At 41.2% G+C, this 21,901-nt stretch overlaps 2 protein-coding genes and 1 pseudogene across 3 annotated transcripts in view; 2 read left to right on the forward strand and 1 right to left on the reverse strand.

Annotated features, from left to right (window-relative positions):
• Window positions 1–6,502: 6,502 nt before the first annotated feature.
• Window positions 6,503–21,901, forward strand: part of LOC145487795 (uncharacterized) — a 167,839-nt gene continuing 152,440 nt past the window's right edge. Inside the window, exon 1 of the mRNA XM_081466599.1 lies at window positions 6,503–6,583. Within this exon, the coding sequence (XP_081322725.1) occupies window positions 6,529–6,583 (55 nt within the window). The 5' untranslated portion in view covers window positions 6,503–6,528. The remainder of the gene's footprint in view (window positions 6,584–21,901) is intronic.
• On the reverse strand, window positions 10,689–21,363 carry LOC145486176 (molecular chaperone MKKS-like; annotated as a pseudogene). The gene is made up of 9 exons (XR_014049254.1): window positions 21,310–21,363; window positions 21,082–21,173; window positions 19,806–19,985; window positions 18,763–18,994; window positions 17,992–18,404; window positions 17,177–17,331; window positions 16,347–16,479; window positions 13,166–13,289; window positions 10,689–12,802 (listed from the first exon to the last, which is right to left on the reverse strand). The product of XR_014049254.1 is annotated as a molecular chaperone MKKS-like (transcript).
• On the forward strand, window positions 14,586–16,311 carry LOC145487802 (uncharacterized). Its single transcript, XM_081466604.1, has 2 exons — window positions 14,586–14,722; window positions 15,007–16,311. Exons 1-2 carry the CDS (start codon window positions 14,660–14,662, stop codon window positions 15,580–15,582), a joined length of 639 nt encoding a protein of 212 aa, XP_081322730.1. The 5' UTR covers window positions 14,586–14,659; the 3' UTR covers window positions 15,583–16,311.

Raw genomic sequence — 21,901 nt, forward strand, 5'->3', positions numbered from 1 at the left:
AAGTTACACTCTTTGTTGTTTTTCAAAAAGAGTCTCTTTGTTTTCTTCTTCAACTCTCGCACGTCATGCCGTTGTGGTACAGAGTATTCGAGGCATTCGGTGTCACAAACAAACGTTCGAACCTTATTTGGTCCCCGAACGTCGACGAAGATATGAACAACAACCGAAACCTAATTCTGGAGGTGAATTCGAACACTAAGAAGGGGGTGTTGAAATAAAACATGCGATACACCTCCATGCGTATATGATCGTACGAAATGACATTGAGGGGAAAGAACACGGTGCCGTGAATGTACATGGGACTTCGAAACTCCGAGGATCGCACAAAGTCCTCCATCTCGCGATAGTACTGGAACCACACCGTGATAGGAATGGGATAAGGCAAATGATTCCAGGAACGCGTCAAGGAATTGTGCGTGTCGAAGGGTTTTCCATGGTCTCTCATATAGGTAAGGGCGTCATGAATCATTCTGCGATGAGTGTCCACTGCGAACGAAAAAAACAGTGTCAGGTCCATAGTCCGTCCTCATGGTAAAGCGAGGGGCCACCGGGAAAAGGTAGTAGACAGAGCTCTCGAATCTCAATATCCCTTCGTCCTTCCACGCGTCTAAAGAAGAGTCTGAACCTTTGAATTCGGATCAAGTTATAAGTATAGTAAGGAGTATTGTAAATGAACAGACGGTAAAAAATAGCTCTGACCTCTCGGGTCGGTTCCACGGGGAGACGCACACAACCGTGAATGTACAGGTCTCGATCCCGATACAGAGTCACGAAATTTCTGAGAAAGGTATAATAACGTCGCCAAACGTTAGGGTCTAAGTCGTACGGCAAATTATTCCACAAGTACGACCCCTCGCAATGGCAGTGGTCAGGTCTACCCTCACTACGATATCGCTCCAACTCTCGATCCATTCTAACTAAACGATCATTCGCACCTGCCGTTAACTGGTACTCCTCATGATCATCTTCCTCGAGTTCCTCGTCGGTTTCCAACACGACCTCAGGCTGAATATCGTCGATCACGCGTCGGCAGTTGCCGCAGTTCATAACCCGTCCCTCCATCTCCTGGTAACAACGTCGATGCATGAACACGCGGCAGCAAGGAGTACGCTGGCACGATGCCAGAGAATCGACGTGAATATCTCTCTGACAAATAAAACACACTTGTTGAATCGGTGTTTCTTCGGGTATCTGACCCCGAAGGCGACGACTACGTCTCGGTGGTTCATCGTCGTCGTGTGATCGTGCACGACGCCGACGACGTACTCGTCTTGGTGATTGTTCGGGGGACTGACTTCGAGGTCGGCGGCTGCGGTGCCCAGATTCAGTCTCCATCACCAAAACCGAAAAAATGTCGAATGCGCACCTCGCTTTATGTCAATCATGCACCAATCAAACGAAAAAGGCCGACATCACGTGTACAGGGTAGACCCGGGGGATAGGGGGTATCCCTCTCACGGTAGGAGACTGGGCCCAGGTCGAGTGCAACCTGGGATCCAGTTTTTACCGTAAGTATAAAAAAGATCGGCTCGAACCGTTCACGGCACTCTGAGTTTTTGACTTGTATCGAGCGCTTAAAATCATGGCACAGGAGCTGACCGACGAGGAGATGAACCAACACATGGATCAACATGAAGCAGTGAGTATAACGTGCACCCTATGTAAGAAAGTCATCCTCAGAACCGAAACCTGCGGTCGTACCAAATGCTGCCGTTACTACGTGCATTCCAATTGCTTCGTCGAGTCACTCGATGATCAGATGAACAAGGGGGTGAATAACGAGAAGTTGCACTGTCAGATCTGTCACACACCGTGCTATCTAAGTACGATCGTGGCTTCCCTAGACAACTGACGGCATCTTTTTTTCGTCACGCCTTTGTTCGCAGAGTTACTGGGACTGTCTCCCCCATGAGATGCAGACCTACATCCTTCATCTCAGAGAATCCCAGTCCTTCATTGATATGCGCGAACGTGAAATGAGGAGAGAGCTTTGTGACGAGATACGAACCTTCGCTAAGGTCAAAGCAGAATGGGGGCTAGGTGCAATCAAAGTAGTTCTAGAGACATGTCTGTTAGATTATTGTCCCAAAGGAAGAGTTCCAGGAATGAAAAACAAGCACATGGTCGTGAATGGAATCTACACAGACGAACGCAACTTTAAGCGAGCCATATTTTTAGGGTACGGGTTAAATCATGCTTGTCTCAGAATACCGGACGTTAAGAGATTGATATCCTCACCCCCCACAGAATAGCAATTACTGGGATCGATTACCTCGTGAACTACAGGACTACATCATGCGTCTAGCCAGGAATCAAATCCTACTCGAGCGCAGAAGAAACAAAAAGTTACGACGTCTTCTAAAGGAAATAATAGAATACGGCAAACTGAAAGAACAATGGGGCATAGGACACATTAAGATTGTGACAGTTCGATGTAATTCGTCATGTTGTATAAAAAAGAAGAAAGAAGACAGATTCACACATTCGAAAATAATTGGCTGTTACATCGACATTGACGACAAACCTAAAGAAACGTATTTAGCTCCCACCATAAAAGAGGCCAAGAAACGCGCCCCCATAGAAAAGACTTTCCTCTACCCTGATCGCTCCACCAAGTACGCTCATAATAGGTGGTTAAGAAATCGTTCCCACTCTCTTACAGAGCTACTGGGACAGGCTACCATCAGAGACACAGTGTCATGTGATCGACTTGGCAACCTGGCAACACATATTCGACCGCAGGAACAATGAACCATTGATTAGACTTCGAGAAGAAATTTTAGATTATGGCGAACTGAAAAGACAATGGGGCTACGGACACATTCAAATTAAAAAACAGAAATACACACTTAAATCAAATAACAGAAGCAAATCTTATTTCACGGCTTTCTATGGTTATTACATCAATCTTAGTAACAGGAAAAAGAAAGTCTATCTAGGATACAGTTTCATAAACGTGTTCCATAACTTAGAACGTAAAAAAGCGTCCCTGTTCGGTCCCTTTGAGGACGATAATGTTGATGTTGAATAAAAAAGCGATGTTCGTAACATTTGTCTCATTCATGTCTTCACAGAACAGACGGACCCACGACGAAGCCTTCTTCGACGATGACGATGACGACTGGATCTTTGATCCGGCTCTCGACCGAGTGATGATCCAAACCGGAGGTGGAAGCAATACAAGACCACTCCTAGAATTTGAATTAAGACCCGTAGGCGCTCGACGTAACTGGAGAAATGTCCTCAACAAACAACGATTCGAAGCCACACTCAGACAACACAGAGACGTGACTCCCAGGGACAATCTAGGCCAAGAATTGACTCAGGCCCTTCAACGATCCATCGAGCAACAAATCGCTCAGGATCCTACCCTGACACCCAACTCCACGGTCCATTTCACCATGCAGTCCAGTGCCTTCACGCACGCCTTTCAATCCACCACCTTCACCGTGCGCGAATTCGAAGAAGGGAGTGAAAGACTAGACACTTATCTCCAGTCTCTCGCGGCCAAACTCAACTCCAACGAAGAATTCACCCCCGACGACACGTTCACCATGGAAACCACCTTCATACACACCCCAGGTCGTGGGCGCGGGAACGGAAAACGATACAAACCGAGCTGTGCGGCCGTACGGGGAATCGCCAAACGGTCGCGCGTGACCATCAAAAACAAAGACAATCTATGCTGCGCTCGCGCTATCGTCACCATGAAAGCCCTGGTAGACGCGAACGGAAATTCGCGTGACCAAGATTACCACAATCTCAAACAGGGACGACCCGTCCAAGAGCGATTGGCCAAAGAACTCCACCGTCTAGCCCACGTCCCCGAAGGACCTTGCGGCATTCCCGAACTGCAGCAGTTTCAGGCTGCGTTACCTGGGTACCAACTCAAGGTCCTTTCCATCGATCCACCCCACATGCTCATCTACGCGGGACCCGAACCCTCGGACAAGATCATTCGTCTCATCAAAGAAGACAGTCACTACGACGGATGCAATTCGTTTAACGGGTTCCTAAGCAAATCCTACTTCTGCGACGAATGCAATCGAGGATACGATCACGATGACTTTCAAAATCATTCCTGCGACGGTAAATGGTGTCCCGCCTGCAAACGAAAGGACTGCCCCGATTTCATCGAAGCCAAACGACCCCTAGCACGAGGCAAGTTTCCAGCCCCCACCTCGATCTGCCGATTGTGCCACAGAAAATTCTTCGGAGACCAATGTTACAACTACCACCTGCAACGGCGGAGCCTCAACATTCCATCCATCTGTGACACTTACAAAAAGTGTCCAGACTGTTGCCACGTCTACGAACCAAAACACCGGACTGGACGAGGAGGTGACCATCGTGTCCCCGATCACACGTGCGGATGGGGCGAATGCAGTGCAACTCTTCGAACTCGTTTCCAACCCCCTCAACGACATACGACAAGTCAGAATCGCCAACGACGAAGCCCTAGAAGTCGTCCACGCCGAACTCAAAGACAATCAACCCGACAACGGACGAATCAACATCTTCGTCGCCGCTTTCACCACCTGCTGGGCTCGGCTCAAATTATACAGCTACCTGGAACAGTTAAAGCAACAAGTTCTCTACTTTGACACCGATTCCGTCATCTACTCGCACAAACCAGGTCAAGCCGATGTTCCGCTAGGCGATTACCTGGGCGAGATGACCAACGAACTCGACGACGGCGATTTCATCACCGATTTCACTGCCGCTGGACCCAAAAATTACGGATACAGAACACACCAAGGCAAAGTCTGCTGCAAAGTCCGAGGCTTCTCACTCAATGTACGAGGATCCAGGCAACTCAATTATGACGTCATGCGACAAAATCTACTCAACGAACTCACACATCCTCTCGAGCAACGACGCAACATCAACGTCGTCAACCCCAACTTCTTCTGGAGAAACCCCGCCACCAAACATCTCAAAGTCATCACACGGACCAAACGCTACGGACTCGTCTTCGACAAACGCGTCGTTGACACGAACACTTTCATGTCGTTTCCGTACGGATACACACCAATGTAATTTTTCACTTCCTGTAATCAATAAAATCAATTTTGAAACTCACTTCCTGTCTATCTCCTTATTTGGGCATGCGCGAGCTGTGACGTCACGGGCGCCATGTTTGGCCTACCTAGGGGCCATCTTGGATTTGCAAATTTAAGAGAATGTATGGGAAAAAAATGGTCACGTGGTACAATCCCTGCCTCCTGATTGGTTACGGCCCCTATAAGCGTATATGACTACTTTGGAGTTCTTTGTAAGATCAAGCAGTTTGTCGATGTTGCAAACCTTACACAGCTGATAAAGTACAAGGAAGCCATATTTTTCAACATCTGTCCCTATGCTAACGACATTCTGCACACTGCACGTTGTTATAAGCGTTGTTAAAGTGCTTGTGTGCTAAGAACTAAGGGTAAATGTGTCATTCGCCATCTTGCTTGTTCATTAAATTGACAGGTGGGATGTTTGAATGGATAAAAATATCTGGTAAATTGCATAGATTTTGAATAAATTACACTCAAAAGAGTTCTCAGTTGCGTAGACGTTTATATATAGAGCGCTTTCTTTGTCTGAGGGCGCGTGTGTTCGTGTGCGAACAAGGAAAGTTCTGTTCTTTTTCCTAACATAACAAGGGCTGCAACCAGGGCAACTGAATTGAAACACAACATTAGATCTGTTTAATAGTGGTGTTTTGTCTTTGTGTTACTTTGGTGAAGAAACATACTTGTGTTATTTTGTCCTTCTGTCTATATCAGGGTCGGCTAAATACCTACGATGTTGATATTGTCGATGTTTTTGTCTTTCATCTGTTTACTACGTGTACATACCCCGCCTTAACCCGGAAGGGGTTGAACACATCTAACAACAAGATAGTATTTACAATAAATAAACAATATATCAAAGAGCTCATTAATTTGACCCTAATGCCATTTTCTTCTTTCTCATCTTCTCCTTCTCCTTCTTCTCATATCCACTGACTCTTTCCTCATTTACTTTCCCGCAGATTTGACGAACTAGTTGTTTTCATTTTTGATGAATATTTATTGTTTATCTGCTTATTATTGCTATTTTTACCTCTAGTATTTAACAGCCAAGCTCTTTGTATGCAGCTTGAGCCTGAAAATGATATAGGATAATACCAAAATACAACAACTGATATTTCCTTGTATTTTGTCCTGTATTAATATATATAATCGAAACAATGCAATTACTCGGATTGACCTTTATCCAATATACACGATGCAAAACTTGGCATCTGGTAAAAATAGAAATAAGAAACCGACAAAACTAGACAGAACTTGCAAAACAACAAACCTGCATTGCAATTTGAAGAACAAAATGTACAAGAACGGTAAAATACCAAGGTATTATTAAACTGGTGGTCTTATTGGCTTAATTGTTCCCCAGTTCTGTTTCTAATCTTTCAAAGAAGACAAGACAAAGTAAGAAAGGACAATAATTCTCTTCATTCAGTTGTTGGAAGGCTAGAAACGTAAACACCGTTTCACCATGAGACTTTGGCTTGTCATTGCTATCGTGTTGCTGATCATTCAGTATCAAAAAGGTTAGTTGACGGTACTTTTTTAAAGAGTACTGTACCTTTCTTCTTCCCAATGGAAAAATATGAAAAAGGAACTTGAAAGAAAATACAAGCCTCTTTAAATTCCAATCTTTAAAATGACTTCATTTACATTCTGTAATGTAAAGGATAGCTTTGAAACCCTGTACATGTGGATGCAATTGTTTTCTCCAGTACCCCATTTGGTTGCGAAACTTACTCTGACACTGTACTGACAGTTTGGAAGTATGTTGGTGTGAATTATGTGCAGGCGTTGCTTTGGGGGAACAGGAAATTTTGAGACAACTGCCATAAATACAAGGAGATTATCAAATAATGTTTTTTAGGGTTGTCACCTGCAGTCTTTAAAAATTATTATTAACCCCGGATTTCCTGCATAGAGCAAAAAGCCACAGCCTAATTTAACTGTTCCTTCCATTGAGTTGTTCTTCGTGAGACAGCAAACAGTAACCTTTTCTCTGAGAAGGTTTAAAAAGTATGACGTGTTTGTGTGAACAGCTTTGTCCTGTGAGGTTACATGTACCATAAACACCAGCGGATAAGCTGCACTTGCTGATGTCATGTTTTTTTGGAGCGCTTTGAAAAAGACTACCCATACTTAGCTAATAGTGTCGGCGAGGGTGCTTATGGGATTGCCTATTTCGGGGGAGTGCGTGGGAAGGGGGTGGGTACCGTGCATACGGCTGGCGCGGCTGAAATTTGAATTGACCAATCAGGATTCAGTAGGCGGGAAAAACTTTACTGTCTTGACGTTAATGTATGTTAACAGGAAAGGCATTGTAATCGGGCAACTTTTCTCGCTGGAGATTGCATTAAATATTCACTAACCAGCATTTACATTTCCAAAAATCATATCAGATTGCAAAAATTGAAAAGTATGAAACATTTTGTTTCCCTAAGCTTCTAATTTGGCGCCAAAAATGGGTCACCGGCAAATCGCTCGTAGTTCGTGGAGTGTCGTCAAGTAAGATATTAGTTGCGTTATTCTGAACGAAACATGCTGTTCCTCGTCAAATTAAACCCGGAATTCTCAAGTTAAGGTCAAAGCGACTTAAGCATTGTCTCTACTTTTGTCCGTTGCGAAGAAAAGCATTATTATCGTGTCGTTTCGGTAGGACAGCTCGGTTTTAATGCCGCTCGTATTGCGAGCGGAGCCGCCGTTTGTAAGGCGAACAGAGTTTTCGCATGTCGGCCTTGCATTTTACGTCTTCAAAATACCCCTTGTTTGGCAGTTTCTCTGCTTGTTACACAATTCAAAGAAGAATATATTGCTCTCAGAGCATCTTCATTTAGTTGCTCCTTAGTTCTCCAACTGCTACTCTCGTGGATTGCCGTTCTGCCACATTTTGTTCTTTGTGTCCAGCCCCAATTACTCCATAACCGCTCAAGAGTATTTTTTTTTACCCAAGCCTTCCTCTATTTTCGAAAGAGAGTGGTGGTCTGGGCCATAAGTAGCCTGGATAATACTGCTCAGATTGCTTTAGTTACTTGCTTATCGACTCGTGACCTAAAAACCAAGAATTATAAAGTTGGTATCACCAAACTGTCATCAAAAGGGAATTTCTGCGTAAAAACATTTTGTTATTGTTTTAACACAGGAAGATGACCACGAATCTTCTGATTTTGAAATCGACTATGAGTATTTTCACAAGAGAATTAAGCCAAATTTAGTTCACAGAATTTCTGCATTTGAGTGTCTCAAGGTAAGTCCCTCAGAGTCGTTTTTCAAATGTTCTTCTATTCCCGTTTCGTACTAGGCAGCGTAAAAACCGTATTTAGCCTGGAGCTTATGTCTGTGTGTGACGTTTGGGGTGGGGGGATCACAAAGTACCCTTGTCAAACAATAATGCCACACATCCTAAGCAAGCAGGGAACATTTTGGAACCTGACGTATCTAAGTCAACTATGTTTTCAGAGATTTTAAGCTTAAATTTCTGTTTTAGGAAAATGTTTTTATGAATACTTCTGAAGGTACACAGTATTATGTTTAGCCAAGGTGTAATAAGATCAGCGCTTGTGATTTTATCTTTCAATTCACCAGGTCAAGAGCGCCTGGGCTGGCCACTACGAGTACAACACACTGGATCAAAATGCCATTATTGGACGACATCCCCAGATAAGGAATCTCATTTTTGCGAACGGCTTTAGCGGTCATGGTAGTCAGCAGTCTCCCGCTGTAGGGCGAGCCGTCAGTGAATTAATTTTGGACGGTGGATTTCAGACAATCGACCTTACAGCATTTAGCTACGAGCGTGTTACCAAGAAAGAACCATTGAGAGAGACGAACATTATCTAGCTAGATGGTTATGGCGACTTGTTAGGCTGAGAAGACGTAAAATTAATTGGTGTCAAAGGGCGCTTTCCTTCCGACCAAAACTTCAGGTTTGCATTTCCGGAAATTTCCAGAGGCAAATAGAACAGCATTTTCTACAATTTACCGAAAAGAGAATATCCTCGTGAGCTTTATCTAAATTTTCCAAAATGTTGTGTGATTTTCGAATTTTCGGAAACTTTCTCAAGAAATTTGCCCTCGTTTCGAAAATTCCGGAATTTTCGTCAAATGGAAGGCACCCAAATTTGTTAACATTTTCTAATTAACAAAGTCATATCTGAGGTGATCACATTTGATTGAAAATGATTCGAGACTAAACGTCGTAATGTGCTCGATGTATTCTGGTTCTCAAAGGGAATATGGCTCCAGGACTTCGGCTTATAGTAACAAAGAATTCCGAAAACATGAGGTAATTTAGAGGCCCCGGCCCTAAATTTTCGGAGCGTTTGAATTAGCGACTATAGTTTATTTTAATTATAGATAGTGATTCATGCGCCGACTTTCTTTCGATGCGTTATGCGTAGTATGTTTTTAGTAGCCACATGTGATAAATTAATCATCGTTACCGTCATCACAGTCCTCTTTTAATCATCATCATCATCATCATCATCGTCATCGTCATTATAACAATTACTATTCTGGTAACTGATCTAATCTATGAACTGTTCATCAGTTATCGATTACGAAATTATTGCAATAACGTCAAGTCAATAACTGGTATTACGCGGCCGCTGGGAAAACGTCGTTGGGCGACGTCTATAACGCCTTATGGCCATGATTGTGTGTCGTGAATGACAATGATTTAAATAATTATTCGCTTGCGTTTGTGAATGTAAACAGCTTGTGACTGCTAACACGTGCGGAAGACGATATTACACCAGTGATGGGCTCTTGATCACACCCAGACAATGTTCCATTGAGGACAGCGAGCTAGAGCGATTTCTATTCCAATTTATATTGCATTGCTCCTCGAATGCAACGAAAAAGGCAACAGCACTAAAATCACCAGCTGCAGATAAAATTAAACGAACCGGCCTTATTCTGTTAAGATTCTTGATTAGAAGAGGAAAACCTCCTGAAGCAAATAAAAGACAAGGCATGTGCTTTTTAGAAAACTCAGCTATCTTTTAAATATTCATGACACGAGAACTTAATAATTGTTCTCGCGAAAGCAACGTGTTCATGGCAGCTTCGATTAAAACCTGCTGTCGCCGAAGTTTCGTTGGATAATTTCTGAAACGAATGTTCTGCTGAAAGTCGGCGGGAGGAAGAACGAGTCTTTCTATTTTAAAAATAGCACGAAACTTCCCTGGTTCCCTAAGGCGATGTGTCTAGGATTCACATCAGGCCGGGCTGAACAATATTTCAGGGGCGTCGGTCAGCCGAGCACGCGCAGCACGGAACAGCTCTGATTCAAGACGGGTTGGTCTTATCATTTCCATTAGGGTTATTTTTTTGCCATTGCGATATTCAGATTTTCGATAACGTCTTAAATATATCTGCTGATTAAGTTTAACAGTACAGTTTGCGCACTTACTCCGGGTTACAAGTCAATTTGCCCCACCATTGTTTAACTGGACTGCAAGCGCTTCTACATAAAACAACAAGCTGAAATCCGTCTGCTTTCGCACGCACTCCATTTTAAATCATCGACCTCCCTTACAAGACTACTTACTCGCTCAGTGTTTCTGTGGTCATCACTATCTACCATCAAGTCGAATCAACAGGTTTGTCATTGATGTCGTTGCTTAGCTGAAAAACGAAAAGATAATTTGTAAATGTCTAGTGAAAGGACTTCAAAGTTTATTTAAGGGATTTTAAACCACACGCAAAAGTATCAATAAGCGTGGCTTGGATATGTATCATGAATTCGTTTGGAAACCGTCAATTTCACAATTTCAGGCTTCTTGCAGGAAGCTATTAGTTTTTCGTATGGTACAGGGTAGTAAAGTAAACACAAAGCCGATAGCATTAACCACAGAGCGAAAAATTTAAATGATTAAATAAGTTCCACTACAGACGAGCATTGCAGTTGAGGGCCACGTGCGCTCAGCCAGATTATTATAACAAAAAATTAAACTTTCTCTGAAAGCTTCTATACCAGGGATGTTATACAATTTTATGTTTTGTAACAGCAAAGACGCCTTTGATGAATGAGTTTATGAGCTCATAATATCATGATATATCGAATGAGCGGCGTCAAACATTACGCATCTCGAAGAGGTTTTCTTTTGAATTTTCTATAGAATATACCTTTAAGATAAAGTTAGCGTTCGTCATTCGTAGTAGTGCTCGATCTTCCCGAGAGGTTTCAATAGTTTTTTGTGTGACCTCTTCGGCTCGTCGATGATTTCCAAGCGATATTGTTACCCGATTAACACTCCTTTATAAAAGTAACACATTTTGAATTGATAATTAGGTTACCACACCCGTCTTGCTCCTTCTCTCCTTCTCTGCCACCTTCACTCCGTGGGGAGCAAAGGGCCTCCGCAGTCTTGTTTGCAACAGTTATTTGGGTTGTGTGTCGAAACGCCGTCCGCTTCCTCAGCGGGCAGTGACAGTGCCTAGACTTTCAATTCATTTACCCAAGTTTGGTAGATTTCTCCAAATGAATCAAAAAACATAAATTCACTAACGGTCATACTGTCTAATTTCACTTCCGTTTTGTTGTCCGGGTTGTCCAAAGCCCGATTAAGCTAACCCAGGATTAGCGAGAATTTTGATTTGAGTTGTGTAACTTTTGGTGAGGTTTTATGTTTATACTGTTTGTCCTTCTGTTCTGAGTCTGACTAAGCTCAAACTTCACAAAACGTAAACAGTAAAACACATTTTTATATAGGAAAAATTAATACTTCGGTTAACTCTTAATCCTGGGTTAGCGTTAACCGGCTTTCGAACAACGCGACCCTTCAGGAGATCTAATAGTATCTAAAACAGTTGTCGGCGCTTTTTTAATACTCAGGGTAAACAGGGCTGCCGGTAAAACGCCGATTATGATAGGAGTCATTTTCGATTCTTTCCGTTTCGAATATTTTGTGGCGTTACTCTCGTGGCGTGCTGACCACTTTAAATAAAGGATTGTTTTGCTGGCTTTCCACTAAGATGGAATAAGAACTCAACGCGTGCATGAAGATTTTAATTGCCTAGGAAAGGGGGGCTAAGGTACGGCGCTCTACTGTGCCTTTCATACTGTTTTACTTAGTGGTCAAGCTGACAGGCCCAGTTGTAAGCTCTGGAGCATCTTGTTCCCTCGGACTTGAATCAGAAGGACGTGCAACTTTCATCTATCAAACTCCCCCCCCCCCCCCCAAAAAAAAAAACCACCCAAAAAATTCAAGACAAATGATAAAAAAGAGAATACTAACGTAATTGTGGTTTATAAAACTGGAACAGAAAAGATGACAGGGAAATTACTTCTAAGACGTTGAAAAGAGAACTGAACCAATAGGCGGCACCGTAAATATCTTGCGAGTTTTAATTTCACGCCACACTGTTACAAACTACACAGTGAATTCTTACTATAGCATTAGCAGTTTCAAATGCAGTCCTGTAAGAATTTATCTTTATTGAGTACACATCGAGGACAGTATTGTCAAATATTTCCTTAGCACCCACTGTGCAACAGCTGTTTCTGTTATGACCAGAGGAGTTCTCGACATGTCCCATCATGCTCCACTCTAATGACTGATCACATGACACCAAACCACACATGCAGTGAAGCATGCTGGGCTTAAGATCCAGTGCTCTGGGAGAAAGACTCCAGTGATGCTGATTGGCTGAGTCAGTCACGTGACTGCCACCGTCATGTTCTAGGTATCCGGCCAAGGATTCAAGGCAATGGGCTACATTGTTGATGATAGCAACAAATTGACCTAAGAAAAAGAAATTCCTAGAGATTAAAGTAGGAATTATAAGGCATGTCCAAGGACTTCAAACTAACTTAAAAATAATTCAATCAATTTGCATTTCAAGCCAACAGGCAAGCTTCATCAGCAAGCTTGCAACTTGGATTTCTAGTGGCAAGTAAGGTTACAGGGTCGTCACAGAGTTTCCAAGCAGCAGCATTTTTGCTGGAGAAGGTGGCTGATTTTGCCATCTTTTTATAAGGAATGGGAATACTAGCTAAGCAGGGTAGCCGGCTTAGATCAAGAAGTACAGGTGGTTACTGTTGAAGACCCTGAGGGTTACTGCTAAAGCACACAAAGCTATATACCAGTGCCAAACAAGGTGTTTACCTCTAGTACAGCCAAGATCTGCAGCAATCTTTGAGCCATTCGTTTTCCCATACTGTCTCAAGAATGATGCTAAGTGAGTGTCTAGACATCCAGCACCAGGCACCACATATGGGCATCCCAAAGTCTCATATAAGGGACCGTTCATTTTTTATGAGGGAGGGGGGGGGGGGGGGGGGCTGGTGGGATTTGGGAAGCACCATTTAAAAATCGCATGATCCCCCCTCAGCTTACCAATTTTTTCACATGGCCCCCCCTTATAGCGGTCATTTTTTGGGATGAACCCCCCCCCCCAAAAAAATTGAACAAACAATATTTAGATTTCAACTTTTTTAATATTTCTCTATTATCCCCCTACTTCACGTTATTGTGCTCACTATGAAGACAATATTGACAATCCCTCTACTACAGAGAGCTGTTGTTTAAAAAACTAATCAAAAGAAAGAGAAGTCAATTTCGGATCTCCTAGTTATGGCTCGCCCTGAGCGTGTGGCATTTGGCCTCTCATTGGCATCTTTCTCATCCGAATTGATGAATGCAAGAATGACATCACTTGAGTCATCTTCTCCCCCAGAGTCAATGGCATCACTGTCATACTCATCATTGTCACTTTCATCCGTTTCACTGCTGTCAGCACTTGCCCTGTTGTCATTTTGGGTCAATGTCCTTGCATTTCTCAGTGTTGGCTGGCCAGCTCTGAGAGGACTCTTCTGCTGCAAACATGAATGTCTTACAATTGCCTTTACTTTCTCACTCTTGCTGCTTTTCAAATGCTGCTTCAGCCCGTGGTGGTTCAAGTACTTGTTTAGTTCTGGAACACGTAGCTTTTTAAGCTTGGTTAGATCTTCGCACAACTCAGTCCCAGGATAATCCTCATATGATTTATCTTTTGCGTCCCTACTTAACTTTGCCTTTTCTTCTGCTCTCTTTTTCCTTTTAAATTCCAGCACTTCAAGATGCTGAAGATAATCCACCACAAACTTTGATTTGACAATAAACTTATCTGCAAATAGAGCAACACTCTCTGGGTCATATAAAACCAGCCTGCCACTTCCATGCTCTTTCTTCGCTTGGACCCTTGGCTGCCAGTCATCTGGATCACACCCTTCTTTTGGGGTCTTCTGGTAGGAGACGTAGTGGTATTCCGGTAGGCAGGAATGGTCAGGAACTGGTTTAGGGTATCTTTCTATGGGTGGTCCAGTCCATTCACAACAAAAAGAACAAATTTCTCCTACCTTTTCTTGACAGGACAAATTTAGAAACTCCCTGTTGTTCTCCCCCTCCTCATAGTGCTCATTCACAAACTTCTCAATCTTACGGAAGTAACAGTGGCCTGGAACAGAGTCTTTCCTTGCTCCTGCATTGTGATACTGAACCAAGTACGAAGTGTTGTGAAAAAACTGGAAATCTGTTGATGTGTTGTGTGAAACACATTCTTACATTTAATTTACAGATGTCTTTATTTGGAAGGTTTTTACCTCTACTCTAGTGATAGGCATGTATAAATGTTGCCCTGTGCAGGTAAAACAGAAAGCTGTTGAAGTACAAGAAGATGAGCCGGTAAGTGTTAATTTCTTGTCAGTGTTCCAATTTTTATCTGGACATTAAAAACGCATGTATGCTTCACTTTTATAATGAGAAACTTCTGTATTTTCCTATTGTAAAGATAGCACCTAAAACTGTTTGAACATTTTTAAAATGGTATGTGTCTTTTAATATATCGTTTGACTTAGGTCTACATTTCACTACACGAATACAACATCAAATGGTTACACGAACCATGATCATTCGATAATACCAGTTCAATATAATAAATAAAAAAATCGTCTTTCCTTTTCTGATAGGTCACTAGTTCCTCCTCTGCTGATGATACAACCATACCTCAGGGTCTCCGGAAAACAAGCCTTGGCTATATTGTTAATCCAATCGGGAAAAGAGCGCATTACTACATGAGCATCATGAAAGAGGCTCGTTCCAAAATGCGCAACAATGGCGAAAGCGACGAGTCGTTTAAGAAAAGGTTTACAGCTGAACGATCCAGGCAGTTTGACATCTTACAAGCAAAAGAAGCAATCTTTCTAGGTGCGGATGGCTGTTCAGAAAGGGCGAGTGAGTTTTCCATGCCAGGGTACCGGTTGAAGCCCAGTGATGGAAGAAAACTGAACTTCTCCATCAAAGAGCACAGAGCAATGGTGGAAAAGTTGAATGCCATACTGAAAGATGTAAAGGAACACGATTCCACACTCTTTCAGTCCAATGGGCTTGCTTTAAAGCAGGGCGAAGAATTTGCCCACAGTTTTAATGTAAAACAGATCAAATGTATAAAAGCTAAGTTGACGAAGGTTACCCAGGACATGGAAGCATTAGAAAATAAGAAGAGCAATTATAACAGCATATTCAAGGGCATACTCAAACAGTAAATCAACAAAAGGAGAAGGAAAAAAGAAAACCACAGAAAGTCAAATGAAAGAAAGAGGAAGCGGACTGAAAACAACGTCCAACGAGTTTATGGAATCTGTGTTGGAAACCCGCTAGGAAATGATCTTCCACAATGCCTTGTGTACCCTCCTAGAACGGCCGTCCCGGAAGAGTGTATTAAAGTTGAGGATGTTGCCACATCGTTATTTAGAAGAGATGGGCCATACATCGCACAGCTCTTGGAAGGGAATTATTTCACCAATGCTGCAAGAAGCAGAATCACCACCAATCTTGAGCAGGAAGTCAGAGATTATGTTTACACCTTCATGTACCCTGAAGAGTACACTCTGACGGAAAGCATTGCTGCTTCTTGTAGCATTGGTGAAAGAGACTCCCATAGCAACACAAGCGGCGACGAAGAACTCGACGACAGCGAAGATGAAGATGAGTGCCAGTGAAAGTTGCATTCGAAAATAACAGTGTTAAATACTTCTTTTCAGTAGCTACAAATGCTTTTTGTCGTCAAACGTTTTTTTTAAAGCAGTAGGAAAGTTTGTCATAAATTTGTATCCTGCCTTCTATGTTTATTCTGTAGCAATTTTTTTGATATTCAAACATTATCCCATTTTAAAGTTTTACTAAAATATTTCACGTGACCCCCCCTTTTTCCCTTATTTTTTTGGGATGGCCCCCCCTCGAAAGACATTTTTTTTCGCATGGCCCCCCCCAAATCCCACAAGCCCCCCCTACCTTATAAAAAATGAACGGTCCCTAACGCACTAACAGATGCTTGACAAACTGTCTTCAGCTCGTCAAGGGATGTCTCATCTGGTGAGCACAGCAAAAGAGTACACACGGAAGATGAAGTTAATGAGGACTCTGGCACCAAATGAATGTAGCTGTTTAAAAATATACGAAAAAGAAAAGCAGGTTTGCTAACTGGCCTTTTTGAAACCAGTTGTCACTGACATGACATTTACCATGCAGCATGATAAGCTCTGCACAGGCATGTACCTCTAATTCAAAGCAAAATCAAGGTTGACTGGTTGGTTAGTCCCTTAAGTTTGTTTGGGAGACTGCTGTATTGTTTTGCCATCCAGCTTGGTGTATTTTGTATCATGTGACCATTGGATGCAGAAGGCCCATTTATTTGAGATATTGCTGTCATTGTACACTGCAAGTGTATGGTGAATAAAGGTATGGACTGAAGTGATGCTTCTGATAGGAGAGTTCAACCAAGTCAAACCAAACCTGGCTCAATAGAGTGGTTTTCAGTTGAGTGCCGTAAAACCAAAACCAAACCATTACTTACCAATTAGACTATTCCACCAATCTCAAACTGTGGTAAAACCAAGACTAATGTAACTGCCTGATTACTTTTGACACTCAGTTGAAAACCGCTCTAAATCTAGTAATTTTATTAGTAAGAATCAAGATCAGAATAACAGTTATGAAAAAATGAAAACTGAGGGTAAAAGACGTTATGTAATCATAATTACCAAAGGATGGAAATTAAAATAAAGTGATGTACATGTAGAGTACATGGTGGGTTGTACCACCATACGTTAAATGCACTATTGGATTTAGGAAGCTGACCTTTTGTCATTCAACACCATATGTTCAATCTTCCCGACTTGACCAAAGCTTGATTCAGTAATGTCCATGCTGAAAGTGCTCGGGATTGTTGCTCCAGTCAGACGTCGCACAGCAGAGATGTGAACAATGGATAGACGGTCAATCACATAAGCACCCTATGATGAAAACAAAACAAGTTATCAAAAAAAAAAAAAAAAAAAACTAACAAGTGACTGCTGTGTACAGGTCTGTCAATCCCACTAGTTGTACAAAAATTGAAATTGTTTCTAAATTAGTTGAGTTTTAGATTTCATTTAGATCTCATTTCTTCCATGAAGACTACAGGGCTGCCAGTCTTGCTATTAATTGTCAGCGATAATAATTATTATTGCCATGTGCCACAAGCAATACATACAACAAGAAACAAACAAAAGACAGTCCAAATTATGCATTATCTCAGTGTATTATGTCTTTAATCCCTTATAAGAAATTAGTCCACTAGAACTGTCTCACCCAACAAAACAGCTGTCAACAACTATTTTGGGTCCCATTTTTCATCTCATGACAGAGACATTCAATATTTCAGTCAAAAACACTTGTATCTATCACATACTGTACACGCATGCATAGTCCTTAAGATCTCTGTCTTTTGGACATGTAGGACCTTAGATTTACAATGATATCAGAAACACTACACAGCTGTATGCATGACTAGGTGAATTCTTTAGCTTAACTCCCAGTTGTATCTTGCAGGTGAATAAATGAAGTGAAGGCAGCACTTAGGTAGGTGCCCAAATCTGTTTCTAGGATTATGTCTGCCTGGGCTGGATACAAACCTTATCTCTCAAGTACTGCTTCAGTGCTGCAGGATGTACGCATTTCTGGCAAGCTACCACTTTAACTCCAATAGCTAGCAACCAATCAGCAACCTTCAACATCTGCTGTAGCACAGCACTCTCCATGTTAACATCATGACCACTTCCTGCTGTCTCTATTTTAAGTTGTCGCTAAACCATTCATCAGTGTCCCCTGCCATTGAGACATTATACAAAGCCACTTTGGCATGATGGCTTAAAAGTGCTTTTTTTCTTTGAAAGGTTGCAACATCAGGGGCCTGAAGAATGACACCTTGTATGATCTTGGATTCATTGACAGGATCACCCTCGCAAGTCACTATTTGGACTGGCTGAAGGTCCGTGACAGACACTGAAGAGTCTTGGGAATTACTTGGCAGTGATTGAAGAAATGCCTGTGTGTTTGATCAATGCATGGTGTCAAACCATTGTGACATTGTGACATTGTGGAATAAAAAAGTTAACAAGGTTTATCTCAAAAAGAATTTCCTGTTATGTCCTCTTATTACCATCCCTGATCAGAGTCAAATTTCACATCAAACATGTGTTTTTCTAAGTTTGAGTCTAAAGCCACCGTATAGCATGTTAACAAACATTCAATGATTGAAGCACTGGCCTGGGTAGTTATATCTCTTTAGCTTGTGTAAGTCATGTTTGAGGTATTAATAAAAACTTGTACTTAAGTGAGTGCATTGGCACCTTGAACATGTATCCACCGCTAGATAAACACACAAAAAATATTAAATCCTGTACCTTGATGACGAGCACACTTAAATACTGTTTCTCAGATTCACTAAGACGACAAGCAGGCTTTGTTCCAATTATGCTGTTTACAATGGACAGCATGGTCTTCATGTTACCAATATCAATGTTCATTTTCCATCGACATGACTGTAGGTGACTGGTAATGACTTCCAGTGAATGTTGACTGATCTGAGTGATGAGGGCTCTTGGGACAGGCAGATCAAGGGATGACTGTATCAGACTATAACAGAGAAACAATAAGGATCAATAAATCTATGCACACCTCTACAATTACCAGTAACAGTTTTCTACAAAAAAAGATAAACTAGCAGATTTGGCCCCTGACTATAACTGCAAGATTATATGAGGTCTCATACAACTCTCTACTTTCAAAGCGTTTCTTTCCACCTTTTTTTTAAGGTGTGAAACCCAAGGTATGAGCAAGTTGTTGTTGCAATCATTTCAACTACATTACATTTTTTGTACATGTTCCGTACCAAATATGTGACTTTCATCTTACTAGTTTTATCTTTGAAAGAGAAATATAATTTAACATTTTTGCATGTGATACATAACAGACAAAACTTTCAATGTAGATAAGACAATTCTATATTTATAGTACCAACTGCGCTTAGCCATAAACCTGCCTTGCAGGAAGCCCACTCTTAAAGTAAGTAACATAAATATAAATTAATTGATAAACAAGTAAACAAAGAAAATACAACCTAGCTAAAATGTAAGTACATAAAATTAAAATGACTTTTTTACAATAAAAAATATAACAATATAACATTGTTGAAAATGGAAGTAAATTCATAAATTCAAGAATTTAATAATTGATATTATAAAAAATTATGTCATAGATAAATTTAAATTTAAAATCTTATGTGACAAATCTTTCTTTTAAAATGCCTTTGTACCAGTCATGGTGCGTGTTGTTGAAAGGTTTGAAAAGTAAAACTGTGTGCTTAATTTGTCACGCTTCATGGATGGATGCAATGTGTTGTATGTGTTGATAGATGAAATGCAATTACATGTAGGTTAATAGGCACCTTAGTAAGAGAAGTGCTGTTCTCAAACCACCATCACTGTAGCCTTCAAGATGGCCCTTCACAGCAAATAGTATCAACCTTGGTATGGGGTGCGACAAGCCAGACAAGCTGTGAAGAATCTTGCCTGATGTTGATGTTACAGTCACATGACCACCAGAGGATGACTGGAAGAACTTCAACCTGAGTATCAGACAAGTATAAAGATGGGAAACTTCACATGCTTTTAAAATAAAGACAAATGTATTGTAGTGAAAAGTATTGAATGAAATTATTGTTGTATCGGTACAGCTATTACTTTGTACAGTGTGACACTAGATTCCATTGTCACCTAGCTGGCAGAATGGATATTTATCTACCTTCAGTTATAAATTAACTGAGGCAAAACGGAAAACAAACCCTTCCCTTCCAACAGTTGTGATGGGTTTTATTCCCAAGATGATCCAACAATTACATATGGTTAGGCTTCAAGCTCAGTACTCCTCTCACAAAGTCAAGCATCCCGACCCTCACGCCCGGACCCACGTGTACAAATGTCATGTATTTAAAATAATTGAAGGGGTGGGATGATGTGTAGTAGATGTCAAATTCTCACATATGGCCAGGGTCCCCTCCCCTGGGTTTGACATCAATGTACATTAACAAATCAGTCAAATACAGGTCATGAATCAGCAAACTTTATTTAGTGCTAGGTCTTTGGAGAAGATACCCTGATTCCAGAGGTTTTCTCACTCTCTTCATATCCTAGTGTTCAAATTTGTGCCCTGAAGTAGCGAAAATGAGTCACGAAGCAGCAAGTGAGTTCAGTTTCTTTTTACACTCTTTTTGACCACCACAAAGATGGCTTTTTGTGATAGAAGAAGAAGAAAGAAAACCCCAGGGACCAGGGTATCTAGCAGACTAAACCCTTCATTACCTGGGATATTAACAAAATGGGATCATGTTTACATTAGGTGGTGCAGGTTGATACTGTTGACCAATATATTGACTGATACTCGGTCGATACATCAGCCAGGTATCGGCCTTGTATCAGCCTTGTATTGGCTGAGTGTCGGTCAATATATCGGTCAATATATCGGTCTATAGTGTCAGCCGACACTACAGTAAACATGATTGACAGCATGTTATTGGCTAAGCTACAATGCAAGTAACAAATTAAATACAATGACCACTAAAACGTGGGGAGGACCAATCAGAATTGAGTGTTTTATTTTATTACAATAAATTTACGCTTACATTGATATAGTTAGGGATTTTATATGTAAGAACTTAAAATTACCTTCCATTTGGTCCAAGCGCTGTCTGAACTAAATCCTTCAATGCGCGTAGCGAGCCCTTTAACTTAATATCATCCAACGGCTGCACTGCAATCTGCATATAATTCAAAACACTCATATTAGGAAAATACATACCATATATAAGCTTCAGCTACTAAGTAGTTTATTTTAAAAAAAAAAAAAAAAAAAAAGCTGCTTATAAGTGAGAATGTATCTTCCTGGCAGCCTACCTGAGATGTCCATTCGTCTTTCGTAGACAGCCTTGAAGAAACACTTCCCTTGTGAGATAACTTTAAGAATTCCTAGGAATTCCTAGGAATTTCCTAAGAATTCCTAGGAATTCCTAGGAATTCCTAGGAATCTAAGGTGTGAATTTTCACGGTAATTCGGACTTGGAATTCCTAGGAATTCCTTGGAATTCCAACTGAAATATACTCACCTTGAAAATTCCTTAAAATTCTCAAAAATTCTTAGGAATTTCTGAGAATAACTTGGAATTTGTAGGATTTTTTGAGAATAGGTTGGAATTTTTTGGAAAATCTGAGAAAAACTGGGAATTTTGTATCATTTGTAGGCCAGACAAAATTTTGATGATTAATGTCCAGCATTAAAATAGCAAATAAAGTCACTGATATCACATCAAACAGGTTTTAAATCAATGGTTTATTACATTGGCTTTCATGAATTTAAACATAAGAATAATTATCCTGTTTCTTTTTCATTACATCAAGAGTCAAAAGTAAAACTGAAAACAGATATGAAGGTCAAACTTTTACATGTTTGATAAAAAGAGAACTTTTTCAGATAATTTACTTACTTTTT

The sequence above is a fragment of the Orbicella franksi genome, chromosome 1 (assembly GCF_964199315.1).
Source record: "Orbicella franksi chromosome 1, jaOrbFran1.1, whole genome shotgun sequence".
Taxonomy (NCBI): domain Eukaryota; kingdom Metazoa; phylum Cnidaria; class Anthozoa; order Scleractinia; family Merulinidae; genus Orbicella; species Orbicella franksi.